The following is a 19,186-nucleotide window of genomic DNA, read 5'->3' on the forward strand; positions in this document are numbered from 1 at the left end:
ACACACACACACACACACACACACACACACACACACACACACACACAGAAGTGAGATGGGTATACTTGAAGAGCTTTCTGGCAGCCCTCTTGCAAGGCAGTCTGCTGAGAATGTTTTTTGTGTCACCTCTCAGGTTCTGTACCATTAATAGTCTTTATTTTTTTTTTTTTTCATTTAAGCCAAACTTTTGTCTGTGGAAAACATGTGTCTTGCAACTAATAATGGTTGGCTTTATGCTATGACTTGAACATTTAGTTCAATTTGAGATTCTCCTTCAGCAATTATGAGAGTGTGTATTGTAGATATCTGTTTCCTGGCTTTCCCTGAAGCCTTTATACTGTTTCACATCCGAATGTGCTTAACTCAAATTGCTTTATCCACCCATCTGAGGCTCATTTTATTACATTTTGAATTGTTTTGGTAACTAAGTGAGGTATTTCTCACCAGCGGATAACATTTATTGGGTGTTAACCTTGAGCAGGTCCTGTTTGGGGGGCTTGATCAGCATAATCTTACTTAAACATTGCGTCCATTCTGTGTGACCATGACTGTCATCATTTCCATCTTCTGTCCTGAAACAGAAGACACAGGCATAGAGTGATGCTCCAGAGACAATGCTTTGAGTCACAACTTAAATACAGTAACGAACGTGGTCATCTCTGTGACAGTGCTCAGCCTGGTGTCTCTAATTGCCCGTTGCTGTGTGGAACTTGTGCAAACTTTGTAGGTGTTTTCATTTTAACATGTCTGTAACTTCTTTGAAGCTTCTTCAGAACCCTGACCACTTTGTCTTTTGAGATAAGGTCTCTCACTGGCATAGAAATCGCCAAGCCAGGTAGACTGTCTGCCTGCATGTCTCTGATTCTTCAGCACTGGAAGTATAAGGATGGTGGGTTCTGAGGATGAACTCAGGTCCTCTTGCTTACAAGTCAGGATTTTTACTGACTGAGCCCTTGTCTCAGCCCAGATTCCATATTCTCTGGGCATGTTTCCTGTCAGTATTTGCTGAGCCCACATTGGAGCTTCAAATCTGTAGTGTTTCTTTCTCTTTCAATTCTGCTGGATATGCAACCTCTCTACTTTTCAGTAGGAATTGAGGCTTGGGAATAAGCAGCAGCGTGCTCAAGGATCTGCAGGAGGCAGAGCCAGCTTTCAGAGTCTGCCCATGGTAGGCTATCCCCCTTTATGACTTGAGATGGTGCCGAGACAGGTCAAACCTGCTTGTTACAAGGTGTAGGATTAGGAGCAGAGAATCCGTGTTCCTGTTCATCTGTGTCTTAGTAAAAAGCTCCTTTCTTCCAACAGCTAAAATTACAAACAAGCCTCCACTCATCAGCTACTAAAACAATGATCACAGCACCAAGCGTCAACCTTGTATGGTCTTTTACCAGTATCTTGTCTCATCAGCCTTGGGAAAAGTGAGTCTTTCATGAGTGGAGCTAGCTCAGGCCACAAAATCATCTGACACACATTGTGAAACTTCATCTTCATTTTACCAGGAGCCCTTGGTCCAACTGCAAACTGAGACAAGCCCCACCATCTTCTTCCTGTGGAGACTTGCAGGTGGGGCTAGGCACTGTGGCACACACCTGGATCTAAACACTGGCTTATCATCTCAGTGCTTGAGAGGCAAACACAGGACAATGATGATGTTGCAGCCAGCAGAGAGGTGACATTTTCCCTTACTGCGGTGATGCCGGAGGATACCCGGCATTCGTGTCACAGAATGCTGGCTTTCCCAGTTAGAAATGTGTTCTCTTGGTTCTAGGGACCAGAAGTCCAAAGTGGAGGTGCCAGTGAAAGCATGTCCCTTCCAGGATCTCAAGTGGAGAATACTTCCTCACCTATTCTGGCACCTGCTTTGGGTGCCTCCAGGTTCCCTTGGCTTGAAGCAGCCCTTCTCTTACTTGTCTTCATCTCCACATGGCCCTCTTTTCCTATGTATCTTTTCTTCTTATAAAGATGAGGCCATTTGACTTAAGGTCCATTATATACTCTGTTTAATTTTTTATCCTCAAGTAATAACATCTTCAAAGACCCAGGTTATCACCTACTGATACTGTTTATCCTATGAAATTCACCAGAACCACAATGGGGTTCTTTCCGTACTATTTCCTGGCAGGTTTCTGGTGTTGGCACTTACAGGGAAGTATATCCTTGGGCGTCTGGCGGTGCACATTGCTCCAGGTTCCATCTGCAGATGCACTGTGGGAATGGGGTTGTATTCTACAGGGAGGCACAATGCACACGAGTCTAGTGTTTAAGCTTGTGAGAGAACCCCACCCTTGGGTAGCAATTGTGCTGGCTAGTTTCCTGTGCCTCTCCCTCTCACTTGTAGTTACTTAGGTGGCTCTCAAGTCTTGCCAGAATCTAACACAGACTTTCACTCTCACGCCCCATGGATTCTTCACAGCCACCTGTTGAGTTTGCCGATAAGCATGTCTGCTGTACAGACAGAGAATAGCTGCTTAAGTCATTGGCTCAAGCACCGAACCAGTGAACTTCAGAGATGAGGAACGTTGCTCTGGATCATCATGCTCTCTGCTTCTCATTATAAACCATATTCTCAGAATGAAAATAAAAAGATAAACAGAGATGAATAAATATCCCATTGACCATGTAACAACATCAAACCACGTCTGACTGGATAATCATTGATTTTATGTATAGTCCATTTCTCTTAGACTTTTGCTATATACATTTGCATCTATTTATATATTCACCTGTAATTGCAAAATTTATTTCTGGAGATGCTATCCAACTGTACACAGTAGGTCAAGATTTTCAATGACTGTGTTTTGATAGGCTTCTGAGTCTGCAGGTGTTTTTACCCTCATCCTCCCATGCTGCTGGAAAACCCCTCATTTTCATGCATCAGAGTTTACTCAAGCATTTCTCCCTGCTGGAGATTTTCTGGTCATCTTAGGGCTATGATAGGGAGTCCTCCTCTCCTTTCTGCAGGTCCTTTTCTGCAAATGAGTGCAAATAGAATTCCTCCACCAAATATTCCTAGGTTCTTGAAACTTTAGTTTTCTGTGATCAACTGACTGATTTGTTAATTCATCTCCTTTCTGAGTGGCTTCCTGCTAGATCATGGAATTAGGGGTGAGAAAGACCCAGTTTCACACCCTGGTTCTAGTTGGCATATTGCTATGTGCTTTTTGACAAATTAAATAACTGCTTGAGCCTATTCCCCACAGCTGTGAGATCTCATGACCTGTAATTCCTTGGAGAATTCAATACTGTGACTTAGGGAAACTCCTAGCACTGAGTCCCACCATTCTAGAATGTGTCTGATTTATGTTCTTTCTTTCTTTTATGGCTTCTGAATGTACAGATGTCTTAAGTCTTAGTCCTGGGATCTGACAACGTCTTATCTCATCTCTTCTACATTGTGATAGGGTTTCTGTGATTTAGTTTCCTAGACTAAAATGTCCTCTCTTCTAAAACTCAGTTTGGAGGCCTTACACAAGTTAGTTCATCTCTCAGACTACCGTTCCCACTTGTAAAATGCTGATGGAGGGCTAGAAAGATGGCTCAGCAGTTAAGAGCATTGCTGTTCTTTCAGAGGGCCTGATTTGGTTCCAGCATCCAGGTGGTGGCTCACAACCGCCTGTAACTCCAATTCCAAGGCATCTGACTCCCTTTCTCAGCCTCTGCGGCCACCTGATCCTCACATGGTACACAGAAAACATGCAGGAATGCACATAAAATAAATAAATTACGTCTTTGTAAGACATGCTATTCAGGATCTGGGGAAATACCTCAGCAATTAAGAGCAGTTGTTACTCTTGGAGAAGACCTGGGTTCAGTCCCCAGCACCCATATGATGGCGCACAACCATCCCTATCTCCAGTCCCAGGGGATTGATGCCCTCTTCTGACTTCCATGGATACCAGAAATGCATGTGGTGTACAGATATACATGTATGTGAAAACAATCATACACACAAAGTAAAATAAATACATCTAAAAGTTTTTTTTTAAACAAAAAGGCTATGTAAAGCTTGTTCTCTCCATAGTAATGAGAGTGGAAATTATTGGAACATCAGGCCAAGGGCATCTGGCACAAAGTCTGAACAAGGAAATTTGTTTTTTGGCATCAGAACCACGAGCTCCAATTTCAGCCATTGAGATGTGTAACAAGGAACTCCTTGTGAGACTGGCCTTCTGAAAGGAATGATGCTTCTCCCACACCAGAACATGAGATCTGGTGAGGAGAAAGCAGGGCACTGGGGTAGCGTGTTATCCTCCACACGAAGTTCTATTCACTTTTCTCTCACCTGCTAGAAACACACAGGAGGGACCACAAATTTCTTTTGTTAAGAGGGGGGAAACCAAGGCTTTGTGAGGCACACAGACTTGCACAGTTTCCCACAGCTTGTGACCAACCCTGTTCCTCCACATGGGAAGCCCAACACTGGCTCAGTGCAGGCACTTACTCTGCTGTGCTCTGCTGTGGGCAGATCTGGAAACATGAGCTCTGTACAAGTTCTTGAATGGAGAATTCTGAGCTTCAGTTTTCTTCTTAGAAAACCCCAACATTATTCTATGGTATCACCACTCTTTGGATGCAATAAATTTGGGCCCATTAGTAAATTCAATAGAACAAAAGCAGAGACCTATTATTTCAGTCTCTCTGAGTCTGAGGACCAGGAGCACAGCCCCCTTGTTGCCTGGCTCCCAATATTTCTCTCTTTCCCCTCTCTATCCTATTGCCTTTCTTTTTTGTCTGTCTCCCGGAATCTTACTATCTCCACCCTACTTTATTTCTCTGGGTGCTTGAATTTTTCTTTTTCTTCCTTCTTTCCTGATTTGCTCTGTCTTGCCTCTCTCCCATCTCTCTGTTTTCCTGTTTCTCTTGGCATATGTTCCTCCTCATCTTCCTCTCTTAAATCCTTCCCACTTCTTTACCATTTTTGCCCGTCTTACAAATTTGCTCAGAATCTTCACAGTGAAAATAAGTATTAACTATGAGTATTTTTGTTTTCAACTCACAGTGCATGTTCTTGGTAGAAATAAGTCAATATAAATTAAACAGACAACAGCTAAAAGCACACAAGATGAAATTTGTTATTGATTAAGAATTCATAGATGACTGGAATCTTCTTGGCTAATATTGTATTTCTACACAATCTTGACTCAGGAGAATTAGACTTGGTGGAAATAATAACTGCAAAAGAAAAATCCCAAATGGCAGGAATCATAAATTAGTTGAATTTATTGTGCTCTAAATGTTGATCAATGAATCAAATCTTTATAAAAATTTATGAAGAATTGACTTCAGTGAAAACAGTTTCCAAAATAAAAGGCATGCGTGAGGGTGCAATTTAACTATGCCATGAACAAAATTGATCTAGGAGTTAAATCATCTTAATGGAATTTACAGTCAAATTAATCAATGTCAGTACAGTTCTGATATCAATGTTTGTATTCACAAACTCAGAGTAAAAAATGTGAGCCTAGAGCTGGAAAGATAACATGGTAATTAAGAATGCTTGACACTCTTCTGGACGATGGGAGATCCATTCCTAGCAACCATGTTGAGTGGCTCATAACTGCCAGTAACTCCAGTCCCAGATGCAAATCCCAATTCTGTCTTCAACAGGCCCTTACACACACACACACACACACACACACACACACACACACACAAATACACACACAAAGTAAATATTACACTGTTTTTTTGTAAGCCTAAGCCTGCAAGATGGCGCAGTGGGTACCTGCCTGATTTTCATCCCTGGAACCCATGTTAAAAGGAGAAAAACCCACTCCTGCAAATTATACCTTTATCTCTGCATGGATTCCATGACACACACACAGGGCACATGTACACACACACACACACACACACACACACACACAAAATGCTCAATGAATCAATCAATATAGCAAAAATGTTTGGAAAGATGTGAGCCAAGTTACTTTCTTGAAGCCAGCTGTAGACAAGCTTAGTTGAGAGCGGATATAGGCTTGCTGTCTCACTCTTAGTAAACATGCACAAAGGTTGTCAAGCCTCAGTAGGACCTTTTGGGGACCACAAGTGCTCTCCACCAACAGCTTGGTGTCTCATGCTTACATCCACGAACCTTCTCTTTTCTTCTTATTCAGTGTTAACCTTTCCAATGCCCCACTTTCATCAGAATCTGCAATTACAACATACTTTTTTTTCTATTTTACCCATCCAGCATCCAACACTGCAGGGAAAGGGTCACTTGTCCATCTTATAGAAAGGAAAACCAAAGCTCAGAGAGGCCTCATCTCCAGAAGTGGTGAAGAAGAATGTGAGTGGTGTGCAGTGTTCCACACTTGCCCACATGTGTTGCCTAGGCTGTTGTGATGTGGTGTGGTGGTGGTGATGGTGGGGTGTGTGTGTGTGTGTTTATTTGTATGCCATTGCATACATCAGGCTCTCTGGCCCATGAACATCTAGAGGTGTTTTTCTGTCTCTGCCTACCATCTTGATGTAGGAGCACTAGAGTTGTAGGCAGGAGTACTGTGTCCAGATTTCACATCTTTTCTGGGAGTTTGAACTCAGGTCCTCAAGTCTGTAAAACAAACGTTTTACCCTCTGAGCCATCTCCCCAGCCCTGATGTGCTGTTCTTTTCATTTTCCTAGCAAAGCTTTGACGCAACCTAAAAAACAAAAAAATGCATTCGGTTATCATCAAAAAGACATTTTTGTTTTCATAACACTTGAGACTAGTCCTCCAAATATTCTCTCTCTCTCTCTCTCTCTCTCTCTCTCTCTCTCATTTTATTAATTCATCAGAACAAGCCACTGTCTTGTTAAAGGCTCCTTGAATGTTAATGAATGAATAATTAACTTTAACTGTATAATTAGCCTTTAAATGTGCTGAGACCCCCAGAGAGCATCTGAAAACATGCATAAAATGTGAGCTAAAACCGGAAGCTTTTGATTAGGAATTTCAGCCTGCCTGGCAACACAAACCCCATTCCCAGAAAGGACCCATGCCTCCTCAATGATGTGCAACAGTCTTCACTCCAGTATGGAAAATCGGATTCTCTAACAAATGGTTTGGGGCTAAGAGAAGTCTTTCAAGGGCACTGTATAAATAAAAGCATGGTGGGCCCACAAAAGTGATGAGGTCACATTTACATGCCTGAGAAGGCTGTAGAGCTCTCCAGAGCAGTCAAAAGTCCTGGCAGGAAGTGAGCAGGTTCAGGTAGCAGGAGACTCCTGTGAGCTCCCACCTCACTTTAACTCCTTGCAAATGTACAGGTCTGATATCCACCTCTCTTTCTGAATTGCCGTCGTTTCTAATCATTTGTATTCCTTGAGAAGAGCTGGTGACATAGAGAGTGATGGCATCTACACAGATTCTGACATGCCTACACTACACAGATTCTAGTGTGTGTGAGGGTGTTGTTTGGGGTCCCAGCCTTTTATGTTGAAAAGCAAGAGTATACTTTCATCTACAAAAGGGTGAAGCTCATAAAAATAGGTAGTGTTGGCCTAGGAGTTCCAGATAGGACTCTGTCCTCAGTCCAGGCAGAACCTGATCTTTGAGCCTCCTCCTGCCCAATGGGAGAAGCACTTAGTTGGGAAGGTGAGGGGTGGTGATTCCCTTCTGAAGATGTAGAGAACACTAGGAACTGGTTCCCTCACCGAGGAAGCCTACGCTGCCCATGAACACTCAGTTGTGAAGAAAGGAGTCCCCTTGGGGATGGCATCTGCTGTGAGCTGGTCAGAGCTCAGCACTGCCAGTTACCCTTCTGTGTCACCACTTTTGTCTCCAGGATTCACAGCTCAAAGTCCGCAAGTGTTTGTGGCCAAATCAGACTCCTTTAGGTAGTTCCTTCCTCTTAATCAGCCTTGGTTTTCAGCAAGAGCCTGTGCCCCTCAGCAACTACCTACCAAAAAGATTAGGATCTATTAAACCAAGAAGAGTATCTAGTCACTCCACACCTGCCTGCTAGGTGTTTGCTGGGGAACAGACAAAATGGGAATCACTCAGACACCTTTAAACTCTTACCTATCCTTGTCTTTTCTTTTGTATGTGGCTTGGTTTATAGTGTTAACTCCTCAGCTAAATTTCTTGAGTAGTACACAGAACTGCACTCCCAGTCATTAAGTCCTAGGGGCTCTGTGGTCTTGGTCTCCTCCTAAATCTCAGTCCAGCTTTGGACACTACGAGTCCGGGTGATGGCTTCCAGTTAAGTTTGTGCTCAGTGCCTCAGCTTCCCTAGCCAGTTAGCAACACACACACCAGAAGAACGTGCTCATCCAGGCACACTTTCAAAAAAGTGTCTGTTTAGACATAAGTAGGAATATAATACTAGGAATAAATAAAGGAAGGCGATGCAGGCAAAGTATTTGGAACTGGACTTATTACAGCGGGTGCATAGAATTTGTGAGGCCTTTAAGCGTAAACTGAATTCAACTGAACACATTTATGCATTTTAAGCATTTGCTGAAAGCCGGCAATAGCACGCACTTCACTTACACAACATCACTTGGTTCCCAACAGCCCTCTGAGGGCAGATCCTGTCAGCTCCTATTGCAGCAAGAAAAAACCCAACCCAACCCAGAACGAAATAAAAACTGAACCTCAGAAACACAGGTGCAGCACCCAACACCTCGGCTTACAAAGATGGCTTCCTAGCACATTGGCAATTTAATTTCTTTCCTTTTTAACAACAACACTGTTTTCAATTGGAAGTAGATAAAGAATAAAACTTTTTGGAATGTTAGCAAGGAGATCCCAGAGTCTGGTTATGCCAGCCTTTCCCTTACCCATGACACGATACTCAATGGGTGTTGTCCCTTCTTGTGGCTTTCAGCTACATCCGGCCATTTTTATTAGTATCTAAATCAGTACAGCTCAGTGAAATTATAAACTCACTTTGTTGGCTGGCTACATACATACAATTATGCCATTCAAAAGCCGCTACCCACAGAAGACGGAAGAAACAAGACGTTTGCATTGCTGCACAAAGCCCCCGTGGATGGTTTGCTATGGTGCAGAATACAGGATCTGACTGCTGCACCCAACGCTGCCTTAGCTTTCCAGAAGCTTGTCTGCTCTAGACAGAATAGAAAACAACAGGAATGACATTGTCTCCTGAGCAATTGTGACATTTCAATGAGGTTGATGCATGCCAAATGCCATGTGCAAACAATGGCCCTGGGTTTGTTGTTGTGATTTTTGTTGTTGTATACAAGAGAAAATGTGTGTGGTGTCTATGAATGGTGTATGTGTGTGGTGTTTGCATGTGTGTGTGCTGTGTGTGTACGTGCATGTGCAGCAGTCAGAGGACATTTGTGTGTCCTTCTTTATTACTCTCTGCCTATTCCCTTGACACAGCGCGTTCCTCTGAGCCTGGAGCTAATTGGGCAGCTAACAGGCCCCAGCCTTCCTCTTGTCTCTTCCCTTAACAGTAGTGGAGTTATAGTCACATGAGTAGACATACCTGGCTAGTATTGGAAATTTGAACTTGGGTCCCTACATTTGAAAGGAAAGTGTTCTTACCCACTGAGCCAACTCCCCCAGCCTAAGGACATTGTTTTGAACTTGCAGCCTTAGTTTCACATGCTAACACTGCTTGTGTTCTGTTGTGGCCCCAGGGACACAGAGAGTTGGGTGAAAAAGAACAGGTTCTCACCCGTGGCTCCCTGCGGCCACAGTCCTTTGGCCCCTCCAACATGTGTGCAAACGCTTTTGTCAGGACCACTTATGTCTCTGCCATGAGCTGTCCTCCTTTTTCCTTTCTGTTCATTTGGCTGCTGCTCAGCAAAAACATTTGTCATGAAATATGGTACCAATTTGCAGAATTTTGTGCCTGTCCCTAACAATACCAATTGAATCTGCTGTTGGACAACTCTTGCACAATTGCCAGGCTTATCTTTAAATTTCCATCCCAACAGTGCTTTGGAAGGGTTTGTGTGCAGTGATAACAAGCCAGATCCAGAGATAGCAATAGATGGTGGAAGGCTGGACTAGTCTGCATACGTCTATGTCTGTAGATGTGTGTTTATGGTTATTTCTTGAGGACTTGAGTTTACTGAGACTCACAAAGTCTTTATAAAACCAAGGTTCTCAGAATCTCCATGGCAACTGTGGTATGTGAAGTATTGACATTACAAGCACCTCAGCTTCATCAAAGAGGAGAAATAGCACAGATACGATATCCCATGCCAGACTCCTCTTTGAGAGTCACAGAAGGTAGCTCTCGGCTTTCAGAGCCCTCAAATGTGTCAGATTCTTATCAGAGCACCATGACCTATCACTTTATAGCTGAGGAGCCTGCTATCCAAAAACAAAAGATATGCTCTACCGTTCCTGAGGGCCTTCATCCAAGCCCAGCCTAGGACTCAAATTGTTCTAGTAACTGTAGTTACTGTAATGCTGACACTACGTTATGAATGGCTTTGAACTTTTTCTTTTTTCCTTTATTTTTAATTTATTCTTTCATTATTCTTAATTTAATTATATCCCCATTATCTTTCTTAGTCAGCCTTTCATTGTACTCAATTTAATTATATACCCCACTATCTTTCCTTATCCCCTCCCTTTTTCCTTGTGAGCCCCTTTTTCTTCCCTCTTATTTTTATGTTTTTTTTCTGTTACCCACTGCAATTGGTTAGGGTTGCTTGAATTCACAAGGGTTGGGGTAACTCACTTGCTTAGGGACAACTCGCCATTGATATACTACAGAGAACTATAAGTTCCCCCCCTGCCGTGATAGAAATCTGACAGGCCAGTATTAAGCAAGGGTTGTATAAGAAGCCACCACTGCCGTGAGTTCATGCAACTTCACATCTTTTCTAGCTCTCCGCCCACTATTCGTACCATTCCAGTACACTGGCCTTCCAGAAAGGCTGTACCCACTTTTCTAGGCAGCTCTGGTTTGCCTTTACCGCAGACCACATCCAGCTTTCTCTCCCTGATGCTGCTGTTGCTTACATGCTCTGATCCCTGTTCAGCACAGTTGGAGATAAATACCCAGTATTTGGAATAAAAGTTTCAGAGTCTTTCTATATGTTAGATAAGCCCTGTAGTTTTGCCTCACCTGTAATTGTTACAAAAAACAAAACAAAACAAAACCAGGGGAAGAACGGAAATGATGAAAACGCCTATAAAGCTTGCAAATAGTTGTGTTCCCACAGGGAGTCTTCCAGCAGCTGCCTCTGACAGAACACAGGCCACTACATCCTCTCCTGCCACTTTTACTTTTCTTTGCTTCAGTGTTTTTATATCTTCTTGTTAGAGAAAGCCAATGAAGTGGAGACTATGGCAGGAGGTTGAGTAATCTCTGATGTAGTTCTCCTGTCTGTTTTAAAATGGAAACATCCATTCCTGAGCTTTTAGTTAACTTCAGATTTTTGAAATTATGGATGTACTTACTAATAGGGTTATGGGTAATGATTGGGTCCAGCACATCATTCACAAGATGCAATGATGCCTTGGGAAATGGTGAGTGTGCAGGTGTCACACAGGACTGCTGAAGTGATTATTGTGATCCCAGTTTTGACCTGCATCAGGATTTCAAACATATGCCCATATGTAAAAAATTATGGAGCACCTCAATATTGCAATAAAAGTAAACTGATCAGGAAAGAAGAAAACACTTTTTATTGATATGAAATATGCCTATATGTGTGAAATCGGGGAGCAATCTGTGAAGTGATTTGGTGTAAACTATAGTGGATGAACAGCCAGGTCTTGCAAAGCTGTTTCATTGGAATAGAACCGAGCTTGTTTATGCTATATTGTCTGATGAAGTGTGTGGTTGCTCAGGGCTTCCCTAATGAAGCAGTCTGAACTGACAGGCTTAAAGAACAGAAATGTATTGGCCTGTAGTTATGGAGGCTCCAAGTCTGGTACCAGGGTGTTAGCAGGGCTGCCTCTAAGAGTGAGAAAGAACGGTCTGTCTTAGGGATTTCATTGTTCACAGGCTCCTAGCTATGTAATTCTAGTATTCACATAATCATATCTTCCACATGTGCGTGTGTACATATTTGAATGTGTGTGTGTATACTGACATTCTCCCTTTTGATAAGGCCACCAATTATATTGGATTAGGGCCATATCCTGTATGACCTCATCTTAACTGGTTATATCCACAGTGACTGTATTTCCAAACATATCACATAATGAGGGGTAGGACTTCAACACTAATTATTCTTATGGAAGGAGGAATAATTAATCCATAAGATCTCACCTCAGCAAAAAAAAAAACAAAAAAAAACCAAACATATAGCTCACAAAACATAAATTATTCATTATGTTTTTACATAAAAATGTTTCCTAACCCTGTTGTATATGTGTATGCATGTGAGTGAGTGTGTATACATACAAGCCTCAAAATATTATCCATCAATATAATAGAGGTCACCTCATAGTTACAGATTAGGTTACGGAATGTATAACACTTACTTAATCACTTACATAATTTTAATACCTTTATATTTGATTTGAGTTTTTAAGTGTTACTCTGTAGTGATTTTGTAACATAAACAGCAATTGTATTTATGTAAGTCTTTAAAACAAAAAGGCATCATTCCAGGCTGATTCCTCTTTTCTGCTTGCATGCTATCACCTAGTTCTACTGTCCTTTAGCGGTTCTTGGTGTTCTGAGGCAAGCCTTTTAAACAGGCCACCGCTTCCCACTGCTGGGAGGTGTTAAGGACAAACACTTAGCAAACAAAAAAACCAGCCTGTTTACTCACTTGGGTATATAGATTCTTTGTGTCTTAATTTAGCTGCCTCTTGTAAGTTGGAAAGAATAGGTTCTGGCTTTTATCTCCTCATTAAAAATAGATTCTTTTATGACAAGGGGCTGGGGCAAGCATGAGTCACCATCCCCACTGTGTGAGGTGCTGGAGCTGGCCAGAAGAACAGGGCCCTGAGATGGCACCTGGCCACCCCATGACTCCCTGCTGTCTTGTCATTTCAGGAAGTTGGACGCTTTCATCTATGATGCAGCCGTCTTGAATTACAAGGCTGGGAGGGATGAAGGCTGTAAACTGGTGACCATTGGGAGTGGGTACATCTTTGCCACCACTGGCTACGGAATTGCCCTCCAAAAGGGCTCACCCTGGAAGAGGCAGATTGACCTGGCTCTACTCCAGTTTGTTGGTGATGGTAAGTAAGACCCTGGGGAAGCTTGTGGTTGACAAGGTAAGGCTCAGGATGAAGGAAGTCAACAGATCCCTTAAAATATCCAGTCCAGTCCCCTTGTACTTCAGGATTCAGAATTGTGTGACCCCAAATGTAGGCTAGGTTCAGGACATTTGCTGTGTAGCTTTACATAACTGGGCTGCTGTGTGAGTCAGCTTTCCCTTGCTATGACAAAATACCCAGAATAAGCAACTTAAAGGAGAAAAGGATTATTTTGTCCTGGGGTTTCTGAGGTTTTCCTCTGTTGTCCAGTTGCTTTTAAACCTGGTAGAGCAGTGCATTGGGAGGAAAGCTTATTGTGGAGGGAAGCTGCTGAGCCTGTGATGACCAAGATGTGGCAATGAGGGTTAGGACAATGCAGCTTTCAAGGGCATGTCTCCAGTGACTCCACTGCTTCCAACAAGCCTCATTCTTAAATCTTCCATCGTCGCCCAGTAGCCCATTGACTTATGAATCCATAAATGAGTTGATGAGCTGTTGTTAGGATCACAGTTCTCATTAAATGGAAGAGTTTTGGGATTGGGGCATTTTAAATCCAAACCATAATATTCTAGCTTCATTTCTGTTTCTGTGATAAAACACCATGACCGAAAGTGATATAAAGGAGGAAAAGGCTTATTTGGCTCATAATTCCATATTACAGTCCAACATCGGGGGGGGGGGCAAAAAGGAGCACAAGAAGCTAGCTCCATCACAGTCAGGAGCAGAGAGGATAGTCCATCCTGGCCAGCTAGCTCCATCACAGTTAGGAGCAGAAAAAGAATAAGCCATCCTGGCCGGCTGGTTGCATATGCTTCCCCAAATTTTCTTGACTTTGACCAGCTCAGGGCTATATTCATGAGATAGCACTACTCACGTAATGGCTGAATCTTTCTGCTTTAATTAACAATCAAGACAGCTCTACACAGGCACACTCACCAGACAACCTGATCAAGACAGTTCTCTAGTTGATTCTAGGTTGTGTCAAGTTAATAGAATTAAGCAACACAGAATCTAAGTCCTGACATCTGGTCCTCACATCCCAAATTGTAGAAGCATTCCTTGTGGGGTTTGGATTAAAGAAGATATTAGCAGTAATGGCAGAGCAAGTCAGGCTCCACTCACATGTTGGTTCTCAGTATCATGTGGAGAAATGAAGAAGTCTCTAGCAAAGGAAGAATCCTGTGGTTTCCACTAGTATCCCACTCCTCTGCCATGCAAGCTAACATCAGTCCCTCTTCTCACAGGGTTTAAAGTCTGATGGGACTGGGACAGTTTTTATCCGTCCTTCCAAATGGGCTATGTGGGGTTGCATTGTATTTCCTCCTGTCTGCCCTTCTCCACTTCATAACTGGTGTCTCTATAGCTTTTCTCACTGCTGCAATCAAATATCACACTATAAGAATCTCAAGGCCCATCACGGTAGCAGGATTGCGAGGCTGGTCACATTGCATCTACTCATAAGAAGCGGAGAGTGAGTCACAAGTTGAATGTGGCTCTAATACATCCAGGCTTGCTGCAGTTACTCATGTCATGCAGCAAAGTTCCACCTCCTAAAAGACCCACAACCTGAATGGTGCCACCAGATAGGGACCCAGGGTTGAAATATATGAACCTGTTGTGTGCATTTTACATCTAAACCACAGCAGCTGGTAACCTCACCATATCTCTAAGCATGATGAGATGGCTTTAAATGTCCTGTCTTGTGAGACATTGCTTGTTTGTTTATCTGATCACTTTACAGCCTGATCCTAGCTTCCTCCCTCCTCTCTTCCTCTTCACCCTCATGCCACCCCCCCCCCATTCATCCCTCTCCTTCTCAGAGAAGGGGGAGGCCCACAAGAGGTACCAACCTGCCCTGACACCTGAAATTGTAGTAGAACTAAGCACATCCTCCCCCAGGACAAGACAGCCCAGGTAGTGGAAAGAGATCCAAAGGCAGGCAACAGTCAGAGAAAACCTCTACTCTCACACATTAGGAGAGTAGGAGGCTGCACATCTGCTACGAATGTGTCTAGGTCCAGCCTGTGCACACTCTTTGGTTGGTGGTTCAGTCTCTGGGAGCCACCATGGGACCAGGTTAATTTACTCTGTAGGTTTTCTTGTGGTGCCATTGGTCCCTCTGGCTCTACATTCCTTACTCCTCCTCTTCAGCAGGATTCTGTGCCTATTGTTTGGCTGTGGTTCTCTGCATCTGTTTTCATCAGCTGCTGGATGAAGCCTCTCAGAGCACGGTTATGCTAGGCACCTGTCTACAAGCATAGCAGAGAATCATTAATAGTGTCAATGTTGGCTCCTGCCATGAGTTGGGTCCCAAATTGGGCCAATCATTGGTTTTTCTTTCCCTCAACTCTGCTCCATCTTTATCTCTACATTTCTTGTAGGTAAGACAAATTTTGGTCCAAAGATTTTACGGGTGGGTTGGTGTCCTCCTCTCTCCACTAGAAGTCCCACCTGGATACAGGAAGTGACAATTTCAGTCTCCATATTCCCCACTGCTAGAAGTCTGAGCTAAGGTCAACCTTGTAGCCTCCAAGGAGTCTCTGCTCTCCCAGAGATGACCCCCACAGATTTCTATTCTCTTTCCCAGTCCTCCCTCCCCACCCTGCTTTTCCCATATGTGATCCCCACCCCTTCTCCCTTCCAGTTTTCTCCTTCCATTTATGTCAGGTGCCTATTTTATTTCCTCTTATGAGTGAGATTCAAGCATCCTCAACCTTGGTCCCTCCTTGGCTTCTTTGGGTCAGTGGTTATCTTGTACTATATAGCTAACGTCCACTTATAAGCAAGTATATACCATGTGTGTCTTTCTGGATCTGGGTTACCTCACTCAGGATGATCTTTTTCTAGTTACATCCATTTGCCTGCAAATTGAATGTTGTTTTTGTTTTTAATAGCTGAGTAGTATTCCATTGTGTAAATGTATCATATTTTTCTTTATCCATTCTTTAGTTGAAGGATATCTAGGTTGTTTCCAGTTTCCAGCTATTACAAATAAATCTGCTATGAACATAGCTGAGAAAGTGTCCTTTCAGTATGGTGGAGCATCTTTTGGATATATGCCCAGGAGTGCTATATCTGGGTTTTAAGGTAGACGTATTCCCAATTTTCTGAGAAACCTCAGATTGAGTTCACAGTGGTTGTACAAGTTTGCATAACCACCAGCAATGGAGGAGGGTTCCTCTCTTCACATCCTCATCAGCATGAGCTGTCACTGAGTTTTTGGTCTTGGACATTCTGATGGGTGTAAGATGGAAACTCAGAAAAATTTTGACTTGCATTCTCTGATGACTAAGAACTTTGAACATTTCTTTAAGTGCTTCTCAGCCATTAGAGATTCCTCTGTTGAGAATTCTCTTTTAGCTCTGTACCTCATTTTAAAATTGGGTTATTTCGTTTCTTAATGTTTAATTTCTTGAGTTCTTTATTTATTTTAGGTATTATCCCTCTTTTGGATGTAGGGTTGAGGAAGATCTTTTCTTATTCTGAAGACTGCTGTTTTGTCCTATTGACAATGTCCTTTGCCTTGCTTTTCAGTTTCATGAAGTCTCATTTACTGTTGATCTTAGTGACTTAACTGTTGGTGTTCTGTTCAGGATGTTGTCTCTGTACCAATGAGTTCAAGGCAATTTCCCACTATCTTTTTGATAATATTTAGTGTATCCAGTTTTATGGTGAGGTTTTTGGATCCACTTGAACTGGAGTTTTGTGGTTAATGTCGGTCTATTTGTGTTCTTCTACGTGTAGACATCAGTTAGATGAGCCCCATGAGTGGAAGATACTTTCTTTCTTGTTTTTTTTTTTTTTTTTTGGTTTTGGCTTCTTTGTAAAAATAAACAGGTGTCTGTCTTTCTGGGCTTTGATTCGATTCCATTGATCAAACTTTCTGTTTTTATGCCAATACCATGCAGTTTGTATTACTATTGCTCTGTAGTATAGCCTGAAATCAGGATGGTGATAACTTCCTGAAGTTCTTTTATTGTACAGATTTTTCAAAAGTTATTCTGGAATTTTTTATTATTTTTATTTTTATTAATTATAGTTCATTGACTTTGTATCCCCCCTGTACGTCCATTCCTCCTACCCTCCCAATCCCACCCTCCCTCTTCCCCACCTGTGTCCCTCTCCTAGTCCACTGATAAGGGAGGTCCTCCTCCCCTATCCTCTCATCCTAGTCTGTGAAGTCTCATCAGGAGTGGCTGCATTGTCCTCTTCTGTGGCCTGGTAAGGCTGTTCCCTCCTCAGGGGGAGGTGATCAAAGAGCAGGCCAATCAGTTCCTGTCAGAGACAGTCCCTGTCACCATTACTATGGAACCCACTTGGATACTGAACTGCCATAGACTACCTTTGTGCAGGGGTTCCAGTTCATCTCCATGAGTGGGCCTTGGCTGGAGTATCAGTCTGAGAAAAGACCCCTGTGCCCAGAATTTTAGGATCTGTCACTGTCCTTGTGGAGCTCCTGTCCTCTCCAGGTCTTACTATCTCCCACTTCTTTCATAAGATTCCCTGCACTCTGCCCAAAGTTTGGCTATGAGTCTCAACATCTGCCTCAATACCCTTCAGGGTAGAGCATTTTAGAGGCCCCCTGTGGTAGGCTCCTGTCCTGTTTCCTGTTTTCTCCCTCCTCCAATGTCCATCCTCTTTGCCTTTCTGAATGGGGATTGAGCATCTTCGCCAGAGTCCTCCTTCTGGATTAGCTTCCTTAGGTGTACAGATTTTAGTATGTTTATCCTATATTATATGTCTAATAGCTACTTAGGAGTGAGTATATACCCTGTGTGTCTTTCTGCTTCTGGGATAGCTCACTCAAGATGATTTTTTTTCCAGTTCCCACCATTTACCTGTAAATTTAATGATTTCCTTTTTTTTTTTTAATCACTGAATAATATTCCATTGTGTAGATATACTATGATTTCTGTATCCATTCCTCAACTGAGGGGCATCTGGGATGTTTCCAGCTTCTGTCTATTACAGATAAAGCTGCTACAAACATGGTTGAGCAAATGTCCTTATTGTGTACTTGAGCCTCTTTTGGATATATGCCTAGGAGTGGTATGGCTGGATCTTGAGGAAGCGCTATTCCTAGTTGTCTGAGAAAGCGCCAGATTGATTTCCAGAGTTTACAAGTTTACAAGTTTACATTCCCACCAGCAGTGGAGCAGGGTTCCCCTTTCTCCACAACCTCTCCAGCATGTGTTGTCACTTGAGTTATTCATCTTAGCCATTCTGATGGATTTTTTTATTTTTCCATATGAAGTTGAGAATTTCTCTTTCCAGGTCTGTAAAGAATTGTGTTGGAATTTTGATAGGAAGTGCATTGAATCTGTAGATTCCTTGTGGTAAGATGGTCATTTTTACTATGTTAATCCTGCCAAGCCATGAGCATGGGAGATCTTTCCATCTTCTGAGATCTTCTTCAATTTCTTTCTTCAGAGACTTGAAGTCTCTGTCATACAAGTCTTTCACATGCTTGGTTAGAGTCACCCCCGGATATTTTATACTGCTTGTGAGCCACAGTTTCAGTGTGGGTGTCTGACACGAAGACAGGGTGTGTGATGTCAGCATGGAGCACAGGCTACTGCCAGAGTTGCTTGGTGTGACACACGAAACTAAGTGCACGGGGCAGAAGGCCCACTCAACGTGGATGGAGGCAGGGTCAGAAACACTGAAGACTGGGCTGTGCTCTGTGGAGACGAGAGCAAAGATGGCCTTGCTTCTGTACTGGTCAGTGCGGGTTGGAACGGAGTTTAGAATTCTTTGTAGGTTTCCGTCTTTCTCAGCTCACCGAATTAAATCCCTACTTTTTACAGGGCCATCGAACATTCTAAATGTGTTTTATATTTACCTCTCAAAGAAGGACAACTGATGCTCAGGATTCCCTATAGGGCATTGGTTTCTTCCTTGGATCACTGGTCATGTACTGTGCTGTGTGACTGTGATTTGTGGCTACGTTGGTCAGTTATTGCTGTGAAATCTCAGAGGCATTCAACAATATGCTTTACTCTTCTGAGGGAAGTACAGACAGAGTGGACAAGCCTGGATTTGAGCTTGGATGAGTTT

General features: G+C 42.8%; 1 protein-coding gene across 1 annotated transcript in view; it reads left to right on the plus strand.

Moving 5' to 3' along the window:
- The window catches only part of Grin2a (glutamate ionotropic receptor NMDA type subunit 2A), a 413,092-nt gene that overhangs the window by 359,124 nt on the left and 34,782 nt on the right, over positions 1-19,186 (plus strand). Inside the window, exon 11 of the mRNA XM_055597755.1 lies at positions 12,924-13,111. Coding sequence (XP_055453730.1) covers positions 12,924-13,111 — 188 coding nt within the window. The remainder of the gene's footprint in view (positions 1-12,923; positions 13,112-19,186) is intronic.

Source organism: Psammomys obesus, unplaced genomic scaffold (genome assembly GCF_907164565.1).
Source record: "Psammomys obesus unplaced genomic scaffold, mPsaObe1.curated_primary_1811, whole genome shotgun sequence".
Lineage (NCBI taxonomy): Eukaryota > Metazoa > Chordata > Mammalia > Rodentia > Muridae > Psammomys > Psammomys obesus.